Here is a 14,922-nt window from a genome sequence, read left to right on the forward strand (position 1 = left end):
ATAATAATAATAATAATTCCCAACCGAGTTAACTGAATCTTACTTTATTCAAATCCAGTTTTGATCAATTCAGTTTTTAATTAATTTTAATTCAATTTCAGTTAAACGTTACCTTAAGCTGATTCTGGCAGTAGGTTTTCCTCAAATTCAAAATTCTTAGGGATTCTGATTAATATCCATCTGTTTGACTGGAGCAGAACACCAACTCCTTGCACAACTTTCTGAAGACAATTGCATTAAAAAAAAATTAAAAAAAAATAAAATTCCATATAGAAGGGCATTATTACAAACTAATACTAACTTTGAGAGTACCAGTGCTTGTGTTGGCAATAACTAAGCTTAGAGCAAGAAAATTTCAGCCTGCCTTCTGGAGCTTGCCCATTAGGCTAGGCAGTCTTAAGAAAATTGGGGCAACACATTTTCCCTCAATTTAAGTTTAATCAAATCGAAATATTAAAAGAAAAGAGGACAGTAAATTGAACACTAAAAGAAAAACTAATTCACAAGACCCCTCTCTTTGAACACATTAAACATGGCAGAACCTATCTTTGCTGGAGATTCCACCACTGTCACTCCAGCTTCCTTCAGAGTTTTGATTTTGTCTTGGGCAGTACCCTTTCCCCCAGATACAATAGCTGCAAAATTAGTTAATTCACAACATAATCATGATTTGTACTAAGCGACAATGGTTTAAGGTAAGATCAATTTTGGAGAATTAAATGATTTTAAATTGTCGGACCCCAAAAAATTCACAACATCATTCTAAGGGCGGATTGTCAGGCCCTAAATTCAGGCCATTCCTAAAATTTTCAGGCTTCTACAATCTTTGCATGGATCAGGGCAAGCACATTAGTGGAATTAAATACGACATGGCTTGTTAACCCCATAGCAAACATGTATAAGATGAAGATTGAAGAGGTCCAATACAACCCATAGTTATCGTATTGTCGTGCCACACATTGATGAATTATCTGAGAATAAGTATTTTATAGTTGTCCTACAAGCTCTCTACTGGGTCAAAAAGGTGCATATATGGATTAATTATCCAATACTTATCTTACACGCATATAGTTCAGTACATTTAATTTATTTTTTTGGATTCTTTTCCATGTCAACATTTTTCGAACTTTCACTCTTCTTTATCCGTTTATTCATGCTTTTTGATGAGAAGGATTGAAGATTTCACTTAATTCCCCTTTTTTCTAACTGAGTTGTGAGACACAACGTTTCCAATATGAGGGTGCGCTAAGATTTTTTTTTTGATAAAGTTTGAGGGGGAACTTGTATACTTGGCCTGTTAATTTATATTTATATGAGACTAGTTGCAGTTGCTTCTTCAGTCTGTTCATATTTTATTGAAAACAAACGTCCTATCTAAATATCAACATCTGTGCAGGTGCACAAAAAAAAATATCCATAAAAGGAAGAATCGAACTAAATCAATAAAAATAGATGATAATGTAATACCTCCAGCATGACCCATGCGACGCCCTGGTGGAGCAGTAAGACCAGCTATAAATGCAACAATAGGCTTTTGCGTTCCACTTTCCTGTTTCATTTAGTGTAAAAAATCAATTCTTGAATTTCAGAGGGAGAATAAAATACTGCTCATCAAAAAAGTCAAACTCTAAGATTATCTTAAACAAAGTTGAAGAAACTTTCCTGTAATCGAAGAATTAAGCAAAATATAGTAATGCTTTCAAGATAGCCATTGCAAAAAGAAAGAAAAAACTGTAGAGCTACAGATAGACAAATGCTACACAGGTTTTAATCAATATTTTATACACAAGCACAGAACAGCCAATGGCTTGGAGTTGGAGAAGAACCTACATGCTTGAAATGATCCATACAATAAAAAACACTGGTTATACTAATCCAGTCGGAATATCTAGACCAGTCTCAACTACTGTTATGTGTTTCAAAACATAAGGGCATTACTGGAAGATTATAGGAGTTTGCACAATAATGTTATCACACATTTGCAGCATGTCCTGATAGAGATTAAGGATCGAAAATGCAAACAATAAAGAAAATGGCAGAGAAAGGCTATCTGAATTTATAATCCAGAAGAAAATACACAGAAATTTACAAAGAAATTCCCTAGCCCAGTTAATGCTGAAAAGACAAAATAGCTCAATACATAATGCCTTTCTCTCTGCTCTCATTTTAATTTATAATCATTTATACTCAGGTTGTTATTCTACTATGCCGCTGCTTCTCCCCGACCTCAAATTGAACATCTCGACAATGACTATTGGCAGCCATAGTCATTTGCTGTTGGGCTCACTGAAAGTTATATTGCAATTGTCGCAGAAATTCATCCCTGTCCAATTCCTGTGCCACTGCTTCCACCCTTACTTCTCCTGGCAAATGTTTAATCAAGGTAGGAGATGGCCGACCATAAATGACTTCAAAAGGAGTCAGCACAGTAGAAACATGGAAATTAGTATTAAACCAATATTCTGCACAGTGATTTTCTCCAGGGTCTTGGCTATTCTGAAGAAAAACATCGCAAATATATCTCTAAACATCGGTTCAATACTTCAGTCTGTCCATTGGTCTCAGGATGATATGAGGTGCTTGTTTTCAAGCAAGTTCCCTGCCTCTTGAAGAGTTCTCGCAAAAAGTTAATAATATAGGATTACGATCACTCACAATGGATTGTGGAATTCCAGAAGGCTTACTACCTCCTTTGAGAAGACCTCAGCTACTACTTCGCAGAAAAAGGATGTGTAACCCAATGAAATGAGAATACTTTGAAAGTCTATCAATTACAACAAAATACAGTCAACCCATGTGACATCAGAAGCCCTGTAACAAAATCCATTGAAATGTCTTCCAATATTGCGGAAGGAATGGGAAGGGGTTGCAACTTGCAACAACCCTGCAGGACTGGTAACTTGATACTTGCTTCTTTGACACACCTCACTTTTAGAAACAAAATGTTGGATTGATTTCATCAACTCTTTCCAGTACACATTACCTGCCAATCTTCTATAAGTTTAATACACTTCCGAATGCCCCCTACTACAGTAGAATGAAATTCTTTTGAGTAAAATTGGAAATAAAATTGCATTGGCAGAAATGTCCCACCAAGTATGGCCTTTAATGCTTGTTATAAGTTATAGAAAGTAAATATGTTAATATAGGAAGTAAATATTGATAGATGGGTCAGTTGCTTAATCTTAGGGATTGTATAATCATAGGTTTGATTTTCCTTCCTGTTTAGATACCGTCTCTCATGTATAAATAGGTTGTAATCTCCATTGTGAGACAATAACAAAATATTATCTTTCTACCATGCTTAATAGACAACACAAACCATCATTTCATTTTCATACTTATCCATGCATTGATTTAGCCAAAGTTTGATCAAAGAGGGCCTTACAAAAATAAAGGGTTAACTTCACTCGTAGTAACATCTTTCAACTTTAATTTGTATAATAAAGCTCCCTGAACTTAATTTGAGTATCAATATTGTCCCTGTAATATGTTATCAATGGTTTATAGATTAATTTGCTATAAATTTCATCTATTGTCCATATACTTATATGAATATATCAGTCTTTCCTCAACTTTAATTTGCACAACAAAAATTTTTAAATTTCAAATTTCTTTTTAATTTTTATAAAAATATTCATAAATGATAAATTATAATTATGTAATTTTCTTTCAAAAATTTATAGTTAGCTTAAGAACTTACATTTTATTTATTTATTTTCTATTTATTTGAGTTTACAGCTGGTTTAAAATTTTATAATTTGATTCTAGGATGATATGTTTCTTTTAATTGTATTGATTTTATTTTAATTAAAAAAAAATTATTTTACTTTATTTTAATCATATTGAAACACTACTTTATTTTAAGCATATTTTTATATATGCTAATATTATATTTATATTTTATTTTTACTAAAATAATATTTCAAATTTTATATTATTTTAAGTATAATTCATGTAAAAATTATCTATATATTACATTGAAATATTAGAAATTTTGTGGTATAACTTAAAGTTGAAGGACACTTTGATACAATTATTTAAGTTGAGACTTGAGAGACAATAAGTGAAATTTCATAAAAGTGAACCTGTAACCGATGGTTATAGTTATCAACCATGATATTCAAAATAAAGTTTAGAGAATTTTATGATACAAATTGAAATTAAAGGACATGACTAAACAAACACCTAGGTTGAAAGACAATGGGTGAAATTAACCCCTAAAATAAGCAATTGGTTTTTCGTCTTGCATTAACATTGCTCTGAGTCCCTTTCCTAAAAACTAGGCATGGACAACAATGGAGTAGTGGTGGTAACTAATTTTAGCTATTCAAAAGCATGTTGCGCTTGTAACAACCAATTGAAATGCCCTACAGCTTGCTCCCTCTACCAATAACTATATGGTATGGACGAACAGTATAGTATGTCTTTTGGGAGGAAGGCTCGGAAGTTCCTTGAACACACCAATCCGCATTAGCTATTTTTGTTGTAGAATTAATTGTGGATCCACGCTCTGAAACAATTCAGGGCCGTCAGAAGACCAAAGCACAACACAATAGTCAACATTAGCCTAGAGTTGAGGCTGAAATAATAGCTCTTGTCAAAGATTAGTCAACCCACAACTTGACCTTTGCTCCATCTTGCAAATATTCCATGGTCTTTCGCCCAATTAGCTTGCACATTGCTATTCCAAGTAACACATTGAACCCTCCCAACATAAATATATAGCAATCCACATGAACTAATAATTTATCGAAAATTTGCTAGTCATAACACATATCTAAAGATTTGGTCCTCGTCCATCGCCCAATCTAACTCCAAATGTAGGAGTTGGCATGACTGGTAGTTCCAACAATGATGCCACTCGATCTACCACGAAATTATGGTTAGCTGGTGATAGAGCATAATTTAGTCCATTTTATATTAATATTATTAATGAATATTTACATGATTTCTGCTTAATTTAGTACTTTTAATATTATTTTGCAGAAAATGGTGTAAAAGGACATTCTAGAGAAAATACCCCTAAAACTGCCTTATTTGGAGCAAAAGAGAGCAAGCCTGCCAAGTTGAAATCAAGTCAAGCTAAATATGGAAAGTTCTAAATAAGGAAAGTGGCAAAGAAGGAAAGAACATTCAGCCAAAGCCATTTGAAATTCGAATTTCAAATCAGCAAGTTGCATTTTCCTTATTTAAGAAGCCATATCTCAAGTTGCCATAATTGAAGAGCCAAAGAAGGAAAGTATTTTGAAATTCAAATCTCCAAGATTCATATTCAGATATTGGATTTCAAGATCCAGCTCATTCAAGAAGCCAAATCTTGAAGATCACATATTTCCCATTTCATGCCATGCAACATGGTTTTAAATCGCGGTCGCGGCCACATTCGCGGTCGTGGTCGCGGGTAACGGAAACAGACCTATAACGGCCGTAACGTAACGGTAACGGCCTGGCGCTACGCAAATTTTTTAAAAAAATTTGCAAAGTTCATAAATAAAATGATATTGATTAGATTTAATTTAGAACAATGTATACAAATGCATAATACACATAAATATATAAAATATAGATTATTCAACTTAAATTAAACATCATATAGTTTAGAATAAGAAAAATCAACATAATCTTTATAGATCGAGTAAACTAATAGCTCAAAGTATAATTTTAACTCAAAACTAACGCTTTAATCCACAAAAACTTACAAAAAAAAAGGGAAAAAAAACAACAATTAAAAACTAAAATAGATAAAATTGAACCAACTTTTTAGAAGAAATAAGCTTGGAAATAGAATAGTTTATAATGGATCTAAGTTTATATGAGAAATATGCAAGGAAGATTGAAATTTGAAAGAGAAAAGGAAGAGAAAACTTTAAAAATATAGTCTTTAAAGCTGCTAAAAAGTGTATAAACTAATGAAAATGAGAATAGGGAGCAAAAAATAAAAAATATAAAAGAATTTTAATTATTGGTAACGGCCGTAACGGCCGTTACGCATGCAAATCAGGAGGGGCCGTTATATAACGGGATAACGGGTAACGGCCCCCCCAAAACCCGTTACATAACGGCCGTTACGTAACGTAACGGCCGTTATTTAAAACCATGCCATGCACATTCAAAATTCAAAAGGAGGCTCCACCTTCCTTATTAGTGCATGGGCAGCCTCTTAACTCTTTAGGCAACATCTTGAAGATCTTGGGCAGCAATTAAAAGACCAAAGAGCCCCCACTTGCAATTCAAAACATGCTCCACGTTTTTGCCTTAACCCATGCACAAAGAAGGCACATATGGGACCAAGGGCACTTTGGACAGCCTCTAAAAGACTCATGGATTGCTACCAAACCTTGGGCAGCCTCTCAACACCTATTTAAAGGCCTCAAGAACACAAGAAGAGACACAATTCAACTCCCCAAATTCGGCCAAGCAAGGGCAGCCGACCCTCCAAGGGCTTCTCCTCTCAATTTCGGTTCTTCTTTCTTCTTTTCTTTAATTTTCTGTTTTGGTTCAGCCATGAGTGGCTGAAACCCTTCTTTCTAGTTGAAGTTTGGTTGAAACTAAGGTTGTTTAAAAGGTTGTGAGATCTGAACATAAAGTGTTTACTTTTGATTTATTCAATATTCATGCAATTGTGCTTAATTCCAAGATTGCTTTGTTGTTTTGATCAAATTGGCCACTTGACTCTTAATTGCAAAGTTAATTGATTGTTGGATTGGATATTTGTTAGTCCGTAATTACTGGAAATATTCTGTCCATAGAACACTTGGTGTAAAAACTAAGGAATTGTATGATCTAGCAACATCTCATGCGTTTGAGTAGCTAGGGTTTGGATCTTTCTTGTTCTTCATGCAATTGGCAATTGTTTTGATGCCTATGGCCCAAGGACGTTCCTTGGCAATTTGTTGATTAGTAATTAATTAGAGGACATTCCCTAATCAGTTTGTTCATAAGGAAAGACATGGTGATGAGAAGCGTCTTCCACTCCCATAACCAATTGAATCAATCAAGATAACCATGTTTCAATGATCAACCCAAACAACCAAAGTGGATCCATATCTTCAACTAGACTTTTCTCATATTGATTTCTTCTTTTATTTTGATTACTTACTGTTTTAATTGCTTTCAATAATTATTAGTCAAATCATCTCAAAACCCCTTTTTTTTACTTTCTTGCACTTTATCTTTGTTCTACTTTCAATAACTTACTTTCAATTGTATTTTCAATTGGTTATCTTGGTCTTGATTGAGAAAAATAAATAGGTAATCAATTCTCTGTGGATTCGATCCTTCACCACTATTTGCAGTTGTAAATTGTTGATAACCAAAAAGGTTATTTTTGACCGGCTTCGACAACCGCACTGTCAAAAATTGGCGCCGTTGTCGGGGAATTGATTTTACTTGTTTGTTTATTTTCTTTCATGACCAGATCTGAGCATAGGGACACTCTGCCCTTTGATCTAGAAATTGAACGCACTCTCAGAAGATTAGGAAAGCAAGCCTATGCGCCTGAAGGACATTCTGCCCAACCTTCGGCCGCCGAAAGTCCTCTACTCCAGCCGCCAAACTTCATCAACATTCTGCTGCCCATCATCTCACCCAAGTAAGTCACCATCATTGAATTAAATCATGGACGAGGCAAGTACACCTTTTCGCTTGCGGAACTTTATGAACAAATCGCTGCTGCAAGAAGTTTTATTATAGACCAAGCTGAACAAGCTCTTGAAGTACGTCCATGTTGGGGAGACCAACCAAATTATGACTATGGAAGGGATAACTACTACAAAAACTATCAAGCCCAAGCAATACCTGAAGATCGCAGAACTAAATTTTATAAAATGTTGGAAACTTTGCAAAATATCCAACAAGAAGTGGATTGAATAGCTGCCAAATGGAGAGCAGACATGGTAAGAAAAGAGGAAGAGCTTCAAGCTGATGAGACAGATGAGGAAAGTTGGCAAATTCAAGAACAAGATGCTGAAGAGACACAACTAGAAAACTGTTTGTCCAAACAAACTGATCAAGCAGAACTTGTTGATAGTCTTGATATTATTGATCGTTTGAGCCAAGATGTGTTTAATGAAAATCAAAATTGTATTTTGAATGATGATCTTTGCAGGACTGAAAACCTGAAACTGAAAGAAACCATCTGCAGCATTCAGCCAATAGAGGTTGCACAAACAGAAGATATTCGGCCGCCGAACTCCACCATCTTTCGGCCGCCGAACCTTGTTCCACAGATTCCAACGCAGATCAGTCTTCCACCTCAGTTAGGTCCTATGCAAAAGGAGGATACTGAACCCAATTATACCATCCATCCAATGCAAACAGCCCATGCTCACAAGGAACAAATGGAAGGCCAAGAGCCCAAACCAAAGGAGCATGCAGATCAATGCCTTCCAAAACCTCCGGATAAGGTAGAATTTGTTTTGCCAGATCTTAGTACCAATTTGCAGCTACACATGGAGAAACATGAATTGGAGTTCAAAGTTCTGCCCAATCATCTCAAAAATGCAAACATAAGGGCTAAAGGCACACCTCATCTGAAAGGAGAGAAGCTCATCATGTTACTTCATGAGTACATGGAAAAAGTAGGATGGTTCATGACCAAATCAAAAGGAGTGCTACACTTTTTGCTCAATGCAGTTGGGACGCTTTTCCCTTCCCCAATTACTTGAGCCTTGATCAAGAGGATCGCACCATGCACACCACACCCAAGGGAGTACTCAGTTTCCTTTGTTCTCTTTTTCTCTCTTCTTATACATTGAGGACAATGCATGATTTAAGTGTGGGGGTGCATATATCTGAATTTTTACTTTTAAATTTATTTTTGCTTTAATCTCTAGTTTGCTTGCATTAGGAAAAATTTTTCATTTTTGTTGTTTATGCTTTCAATAAAACACACACAACCACAACCTTCTTCATCTTTTTTGTTTTGCTCTACTCAAACTGATGAACTATGTTGGATGAGTTTTTCTTTCCATGACCCCATTAATGTGATAACTCTTTAAACTTATGTTGAATCAATTGCAGTGAGTTGTATTCATGTTTGAGAATTGCCTTTTGAATTGAATCCTTGAGTTTGCCAATGGTGAAAAATATATTGATGACCCTCAATTGATTGAGAATAAATTGAAAATTGTGTGAATGAACTTAATGTGACTTGATTTAGCAATTGGTGTTGATTTGCCCAAATCATTGAGAGAAAGAAAATTCAACAAAGGCAAAGACCTCAAAAGCACAAATTCAAAAACTGTTCCAATGGTCAAAAGACTATGAACAAGGCTAGTAGCCACTTGGATAGGTGACCAACTGAAAAATATAAACCATGACATCAAAAATAGGTTGGTGACCTTTCCAAGAAAGATCTAAAGTGCAAAAGCCTGAATAGAGTACTTCAAGGTAAGGGCAAGTCACACTAAAAGTTGGAAAAAGTCTTAACAAATAATGTGCATGCATTATCTCTCTTGAGGAAAACAAATCCTAGCCATAGTAAGCAAAGGGAAACAAGGAAAGAAGATAAGTAATCTTCATGCATATATTCTTCACTGCAATGATTCAAAATAAGTGTCTAGAGTATGAGCTTAAGTGGAAACAAGGATCTAGAGCAAAGAAAACTTATTTGACTATGTTTGTTTGCTTGAGGACAAGCAAAAGGCTAAGTGTGGGGGTATTTGATAGAGTATAATTTAGTCCATTTTATATTAATATTATTGATGAATATTTACATGATTTCTGCTTAATTTAGTGCTTTTAATATTATTTTGCAGAAAATGGTGTAAAAGGACATTCTGGAGAAAATACCCCTAAAACTGCCTTATTTGGAGCAAAAGAGAGCAAGCCTGCCAAGTTGAAATCAAGTCAAGCTAAATATGGAAAGTTCTAAATAAGGAAAGTGGCAAAGAAGGAAAGAACATTCAGCCAAAGCCATTCGAAATTCGAATTTCAAATCAGCAAGTTGCCTTTTCCTTATTTAAGAATCCATATCTCAAGTTGCCATAATTGAAGAGCCAAAGAAGGAAAGTATTTTGAAATTCAAATCTCCAAGATTCATATTCAGATATTGGATTTCAAGATCCAGCTCATTCAAGAAGCCAAATCTTGAAGATCACATGTTTCCCATTTCATGCCATGCACATTCAAAATTCAAAATTCAAAAGGAGGCTCCACCTTCCTTATTAGTGCATGGGCAGCCTCTTAACTCTTTAGGCAACATCTTGAAGATCTTGGGCAGCAATTAAAAGACCAAAGAGCCCCCACTTGCAATTCAAAACATGCTCCACGTTTTTGCCTTAACCCATGTACAAAGAAGGCACATATGGGACCAAGGGCACTTTGGACAGCCTCTAAAAGACTCATGGATTGCTACCAAACCTTGGGCAGCCTCTCAACACCTATTTACAGGCCTCAAGAACACAAGAAGAGACACAATTCAACTCTCCAAATTCGGCCAAGCAAGGGCAGCCGGCCCTCCAAGGGCTTCTCCTCTCAATTTCGGTTCTTCTTTCTTCTTTTCTTTAATTTTCTGTTTTGGTTCAGCCATGAGTGGCTGAAACCCTTCTTTCTAGTTGAAGTTTGGTTGAAACTAAGGTTGTTTAAAAGGTTGTGAGATCTGAACATAAAGTGTTTACCTTTAATTTATTCAATATTCATGCAATTGTGCTTAATTCCAAGATTGCTTTGTTGTTTTGATCAAATTGGCCACTTGACTCTTAATTGCAAAGTTAATTGATTGTTGGATTGGATATTTGTTAGTCCGTAATTGCTGGAAATATTCTGTCCATAGAACACTTAGTGTAAAAACTAAGGAATTGTATGATCTAGCAACATCTCATGCGTTTGAGTAGCTAGGGTTTGGATATTTCTTGTTCTTCATGCAACTGGCAATTGTTTTGATGCCTATGGCCCAAGGACGTTCCTTGGCAATTTGTTGATTAGTAATTGATTAGAGGACGTTCCCTAATCAGTTTGTTCATAAGGAAAGACATGGTGGTGAGAAGCGTCTTTCACTCCCATAACCAACCTATTGAATCAATCAAGATAACCATGTTTCAATGATCAACCCAAACAACCAAAGTGGATCCATATCTTCAACTAGACTTTTCTCATATTGATTTCTTCTTTTATTTTGATTACTTACTGTTTTAATTGCTTTCAATAGTTGTTAGTCAAATCATCTCAAAACCCCCTTTTTTTACTTTCTTGCACTTTATCTTTGATCTACTTTCAATAACTTGCTTTCAATTGTGTTTTCAATTGGTTCTCTTGGTCTTGATTGAGAAAAATAAATAGGTAATCAATTCTCTGTGGATTCGATCCTTCACCACTATCTGCAGTTGTAAATTGTTGATAACCAAGAAGGTTATCTTTGATCGGCTTCGACAACCGCACTGTCAGCTGGATTCACCTTCTCCATCATTTTTGAAACTTCTCCATCTTCACTAACAATCAAGACCCTTATTGTTGTTTTATTTGGACACTCATGCATCGGGTGGAAAAAATGCTTACATTGATAGCATCTACAAAACACCATTTCTAGAGGTGGATCCTTTTGAAAGGCCATTGCTAGTTGGGTTTTCAACGGGGTTACATTTGTAGGCTTAGATTGAGCAAAACCTGCAATATGGCCCAGCTCGTGAGTCCTCCCATTTCTTCCCTTGAGATCTCCAGTGATTCCCTTTGTTTCCCTAACTCCCAAGAACCACATCAATTCTCTTTTGATTTCCCTAGCAATTTCCATAATCTTAAATAAGTCTACAGTCTCATAAGAACAAATTCTTACCCTAATTTCTAACTTTAGTCCACTGAAAATAATCCAGGTAATACTGGTCTATAATTCTTGATGCCTGAGATGCACACACTCAATAAATTCATCAATGTATCTTTCAATTGTACATTCTTGGTGAACTGCAGACGACAATATTTCCCAAGTAATAGGTGGAGTATGTTGTTTAACCCAACAATATTGCCCAAAAGATTGGAGATGCTATCAAAGAAATATTGGGAAAAAGCATACAACTTTTGGCTTCTAAGATTGGAGATGCATATCCCACTTAATCCAAACGGTCTAGTATTTTCACTCAAAAATTAACTCATTGCAAGTAGCGTATGCCCTATTCTGCGTTACATCATATAATTTTATCCTTCCTACAACTTGTCCTTCCTGAGTCTAACATACTGAAGGAGTAATAATGAATAAAATTAACTAAAGAACCAGCAAAAATATATTTTGCCACAGAATATCGAAAGACTAGTAAGTCCTGTCATGATCTCTACAAATGAAGCTGGCACTTGACTTGTGAACTGCTAAGAAGAGTCATCTATACACCAAACAAAATATAGTTATTCAGGCATCGACAATATTGAATAACAAAATTCAATTCAAATTTTCCTTAAGTTACTTGTTAACTCATCAATCCTTGAACAAAGTAAAGCACATTGACAATAGGAGTAGATTGTTAGAGATTACTCAGGCAGAATAGTCTTGCCAAAGAATGTGACCGCACATATACATATATATTCCTTTGCACATTAGAATATCAATCAAGTTACCTTAATCAGAGCAGCAGCATCCTCTTCTGCAGTGCCTCCTATTTCACCAATAAGAACAATACCTGCAGTGTAATTCATATTATTGGATTACTCATATCTGCTCAGTCTCTCTATATATAAAGACAAGCATTTGAAAAGAGGGACACAAGAAAAATACCAGGTGAAATAAAAATTAAAAAATTTAAAGAAAAAACTGAGAACGTAAGTATAACAATGGTTATGGCTTTGAAAGAGTCCCCGCCCTAACATTTTTTTATACCAGAAAACCCTTAGGGAGCTAATGCCAGAAAAAGGCACTTAAGCTGCTCTCAAAGTACATACTAGTAATAACAATGAACTAAAATTTCAGAAGTTATTAAATGTCAAACGCAAATTGTGTAACGTTTGAGCCCATCTGAGAGATACTGGGGCATACATTATATAACACAACTTTTGGATAATTCCATTGGAATTATTCTCTATAAAAGGGTGACTCAATGCATGAAGTATCCAACATTTGTAGGCTTTGAGAAGAGTTGACATACGCAGTGCAATCTTATCCATCATGTACAGAGAGGCTATTTCAGTGGCTCAAAATTGTGACCAAAGGTCATAAATGATTGTATATATGATTCAAAATTGGGCAGCCTGATACCTATCCTGAAGCCCATGACAACCTCAAAGTTATTTCATTGCCTTTCTAAAGATTATACGCATAACTGAATCTATTGTCACAAGTTGCAATCTCCTCTTTTCTTTATTTTAGTTCTTCAAGAGCAATGAGGTCTTCATGGAATGAGTGCAAAATTAATCAAACCTTTCCTATGAAGGGTGGCAAACTGACTAGGAAAAATATAAGAAAATTATAGAGATGTTATGAGTTCCGGCAGAAATCAAGTAGAAAAGAGCTGAAGAAAGATATGCACATATAGGAACATCTCCACTTTGTGTTTGGTTCAGTTGACTAGTGTTATGGATAACGAATAGACCAAATCCATTCTTAAACAGAGTCCAAATTATGAAGAAGTCTATCAACTAAGAATTATATTTTATCTGCAACAAATAGATAGCATTTATTTAGCAGTTTCTTATCTCTATCTTATCTTAGTAATTTGTTATTAGACTTTTATTATCTTATTTTAAAAGTTTCTTATTTAATAATTGCTTGTATTAGACTTCTACTCTAATAAGTACTATGATTATATGAACATATAGGAGCATTTCCACTTTGTGTTTGGTTTCATTGACTATTTATCGATACCAAATCCATTCTTAAACAAAGTCTAAATTTTGAAAAAGTCTATCAACTGAGAATTATATTTTATCTGCAATAAAGATAGCATTTATTTAGCAGTTTCTTATCTCTATTTTATCTTAGTAGTTCATTATTAGACTTTTATTATCTTATCTTAAAAGTTTCTTATTTAATAATTACTTGTATTAAACTTCTACTCTAATTAATACTATGATTATATGAACTTCCACTATACAAGGGATTTACTTTTGTTTTAGGGATTTACTTTTATTCAATAAAACAAGCATATTAACTAAAAACTTATTTGAGATTTATGATTCCCTTAACGAGTTTGAAGTGTTAAGAACTCCCTCTTCTAATGACCCCTTTCCTTGTTTATCTCAGAGCTAGTCGTCATGGGCAATTCAACAAATGAGAGGAGAAGTTGAATACTTTCATATAACAATTCCATGCACGTTTGATTGACTTAGCTCGGTAAATTTCTAAACTAGTTTGAACCTTCAATAGAAGGTGAACCAAAAACAAGATAGATCGAGTAACAGTCAATAGAATTTTAGTCAACAAACTAATAAAAGGATAGAAGTATTTATGGTGCCCCGATATGTCAAACTCGACTTTTCCTCATGTGATGGCAAAAATAACTCATATTATCATACATTTTAGGATCTACAAGAGTGGAGCTACAAGAGTGGAGGTAGTAGATCATGCTTTAAAAGAATGTAATTTACTTTTGAATGAAAACCAAATACGCTTATAGTAACCACAAGCACGCATGAAAGAGTATTATGATAAAATGCATAAAGTTGTTGCCTTTGAACTAGGCACCTAGGTTTGGGAAGTATTACTCAATTGGCAAGGTTTTCCTAAATCCGAAGTAACGTTGGAATCTATCAATTATTTTCAGACTTTGCATATCCCACTTTTGAACTTGAGGACAATCTCCTTCTCAAGAAAGGAGAGGAGAGGAGTGAAATTATGGACAGTAAATAGACAAAATATATTCTTAAACAGATTTGAAAAATTCTATCAACTAAGATTATATTTTATCTACAACAAATATATTGCATTTATCTAATAGTTTTTTTATCTCTATCCTATCTTAGTAGTTTACTCTTAGATTTCTAGTATCATAGTAGTTTCTTGTC

The 14,922-nt window shown here is 34.6% G+C and overlaps 1 protein-coding gene across 1 annotated transcript in view; it reads right to left on the minus strand.

The window, feature by feature from the left end:
- Positions 1–247: 247 nt before the first annotated feature.
- Positions 248–14,922, minus strand: part of LOC110613798 (succinate--CoA ligase [ADP-forming] subunit alpha, mitochondrial) — a 29,496-nt gene continuing 14,821 nt past the window's right edge. Inside the window, exons 5-7 of the mRNA XM_021755117.2 lie at positions 12,544–12,605; positions 1,468–1,549; positions 248–635 (exon numbers count right to left, since the gene is read on the minus strand). Coding sequence (XP_021610809.1) covers positions 496–635; positions 1,468–1,549; positions 12,544–12,605 — 284 coding nt within the window. The 3' untranslated portion in view covers positions 248–495. The remainder of the gene's footprint in view (positions 636–1,467; positions 1,550–12,543; positions 12,606–14,922) is intronic.

Source organism: Manihot esculenta, chromosome 4 (genome assembly GCF_001659605.2).
Source record: "Manihot esculenta cultivar AM560-2 chromosome 4, M.esculenta_v8, whole genome shotgun sequence".
In the NCBI taxonomy this organism is placed as follows: domain Eukaryota; kingdom Viridiplantae; phylum Streptophyta; class Magnoliopsida; order Malpighiales; family Euphorbiaceae; genus Manihot; species Manihot esculenta.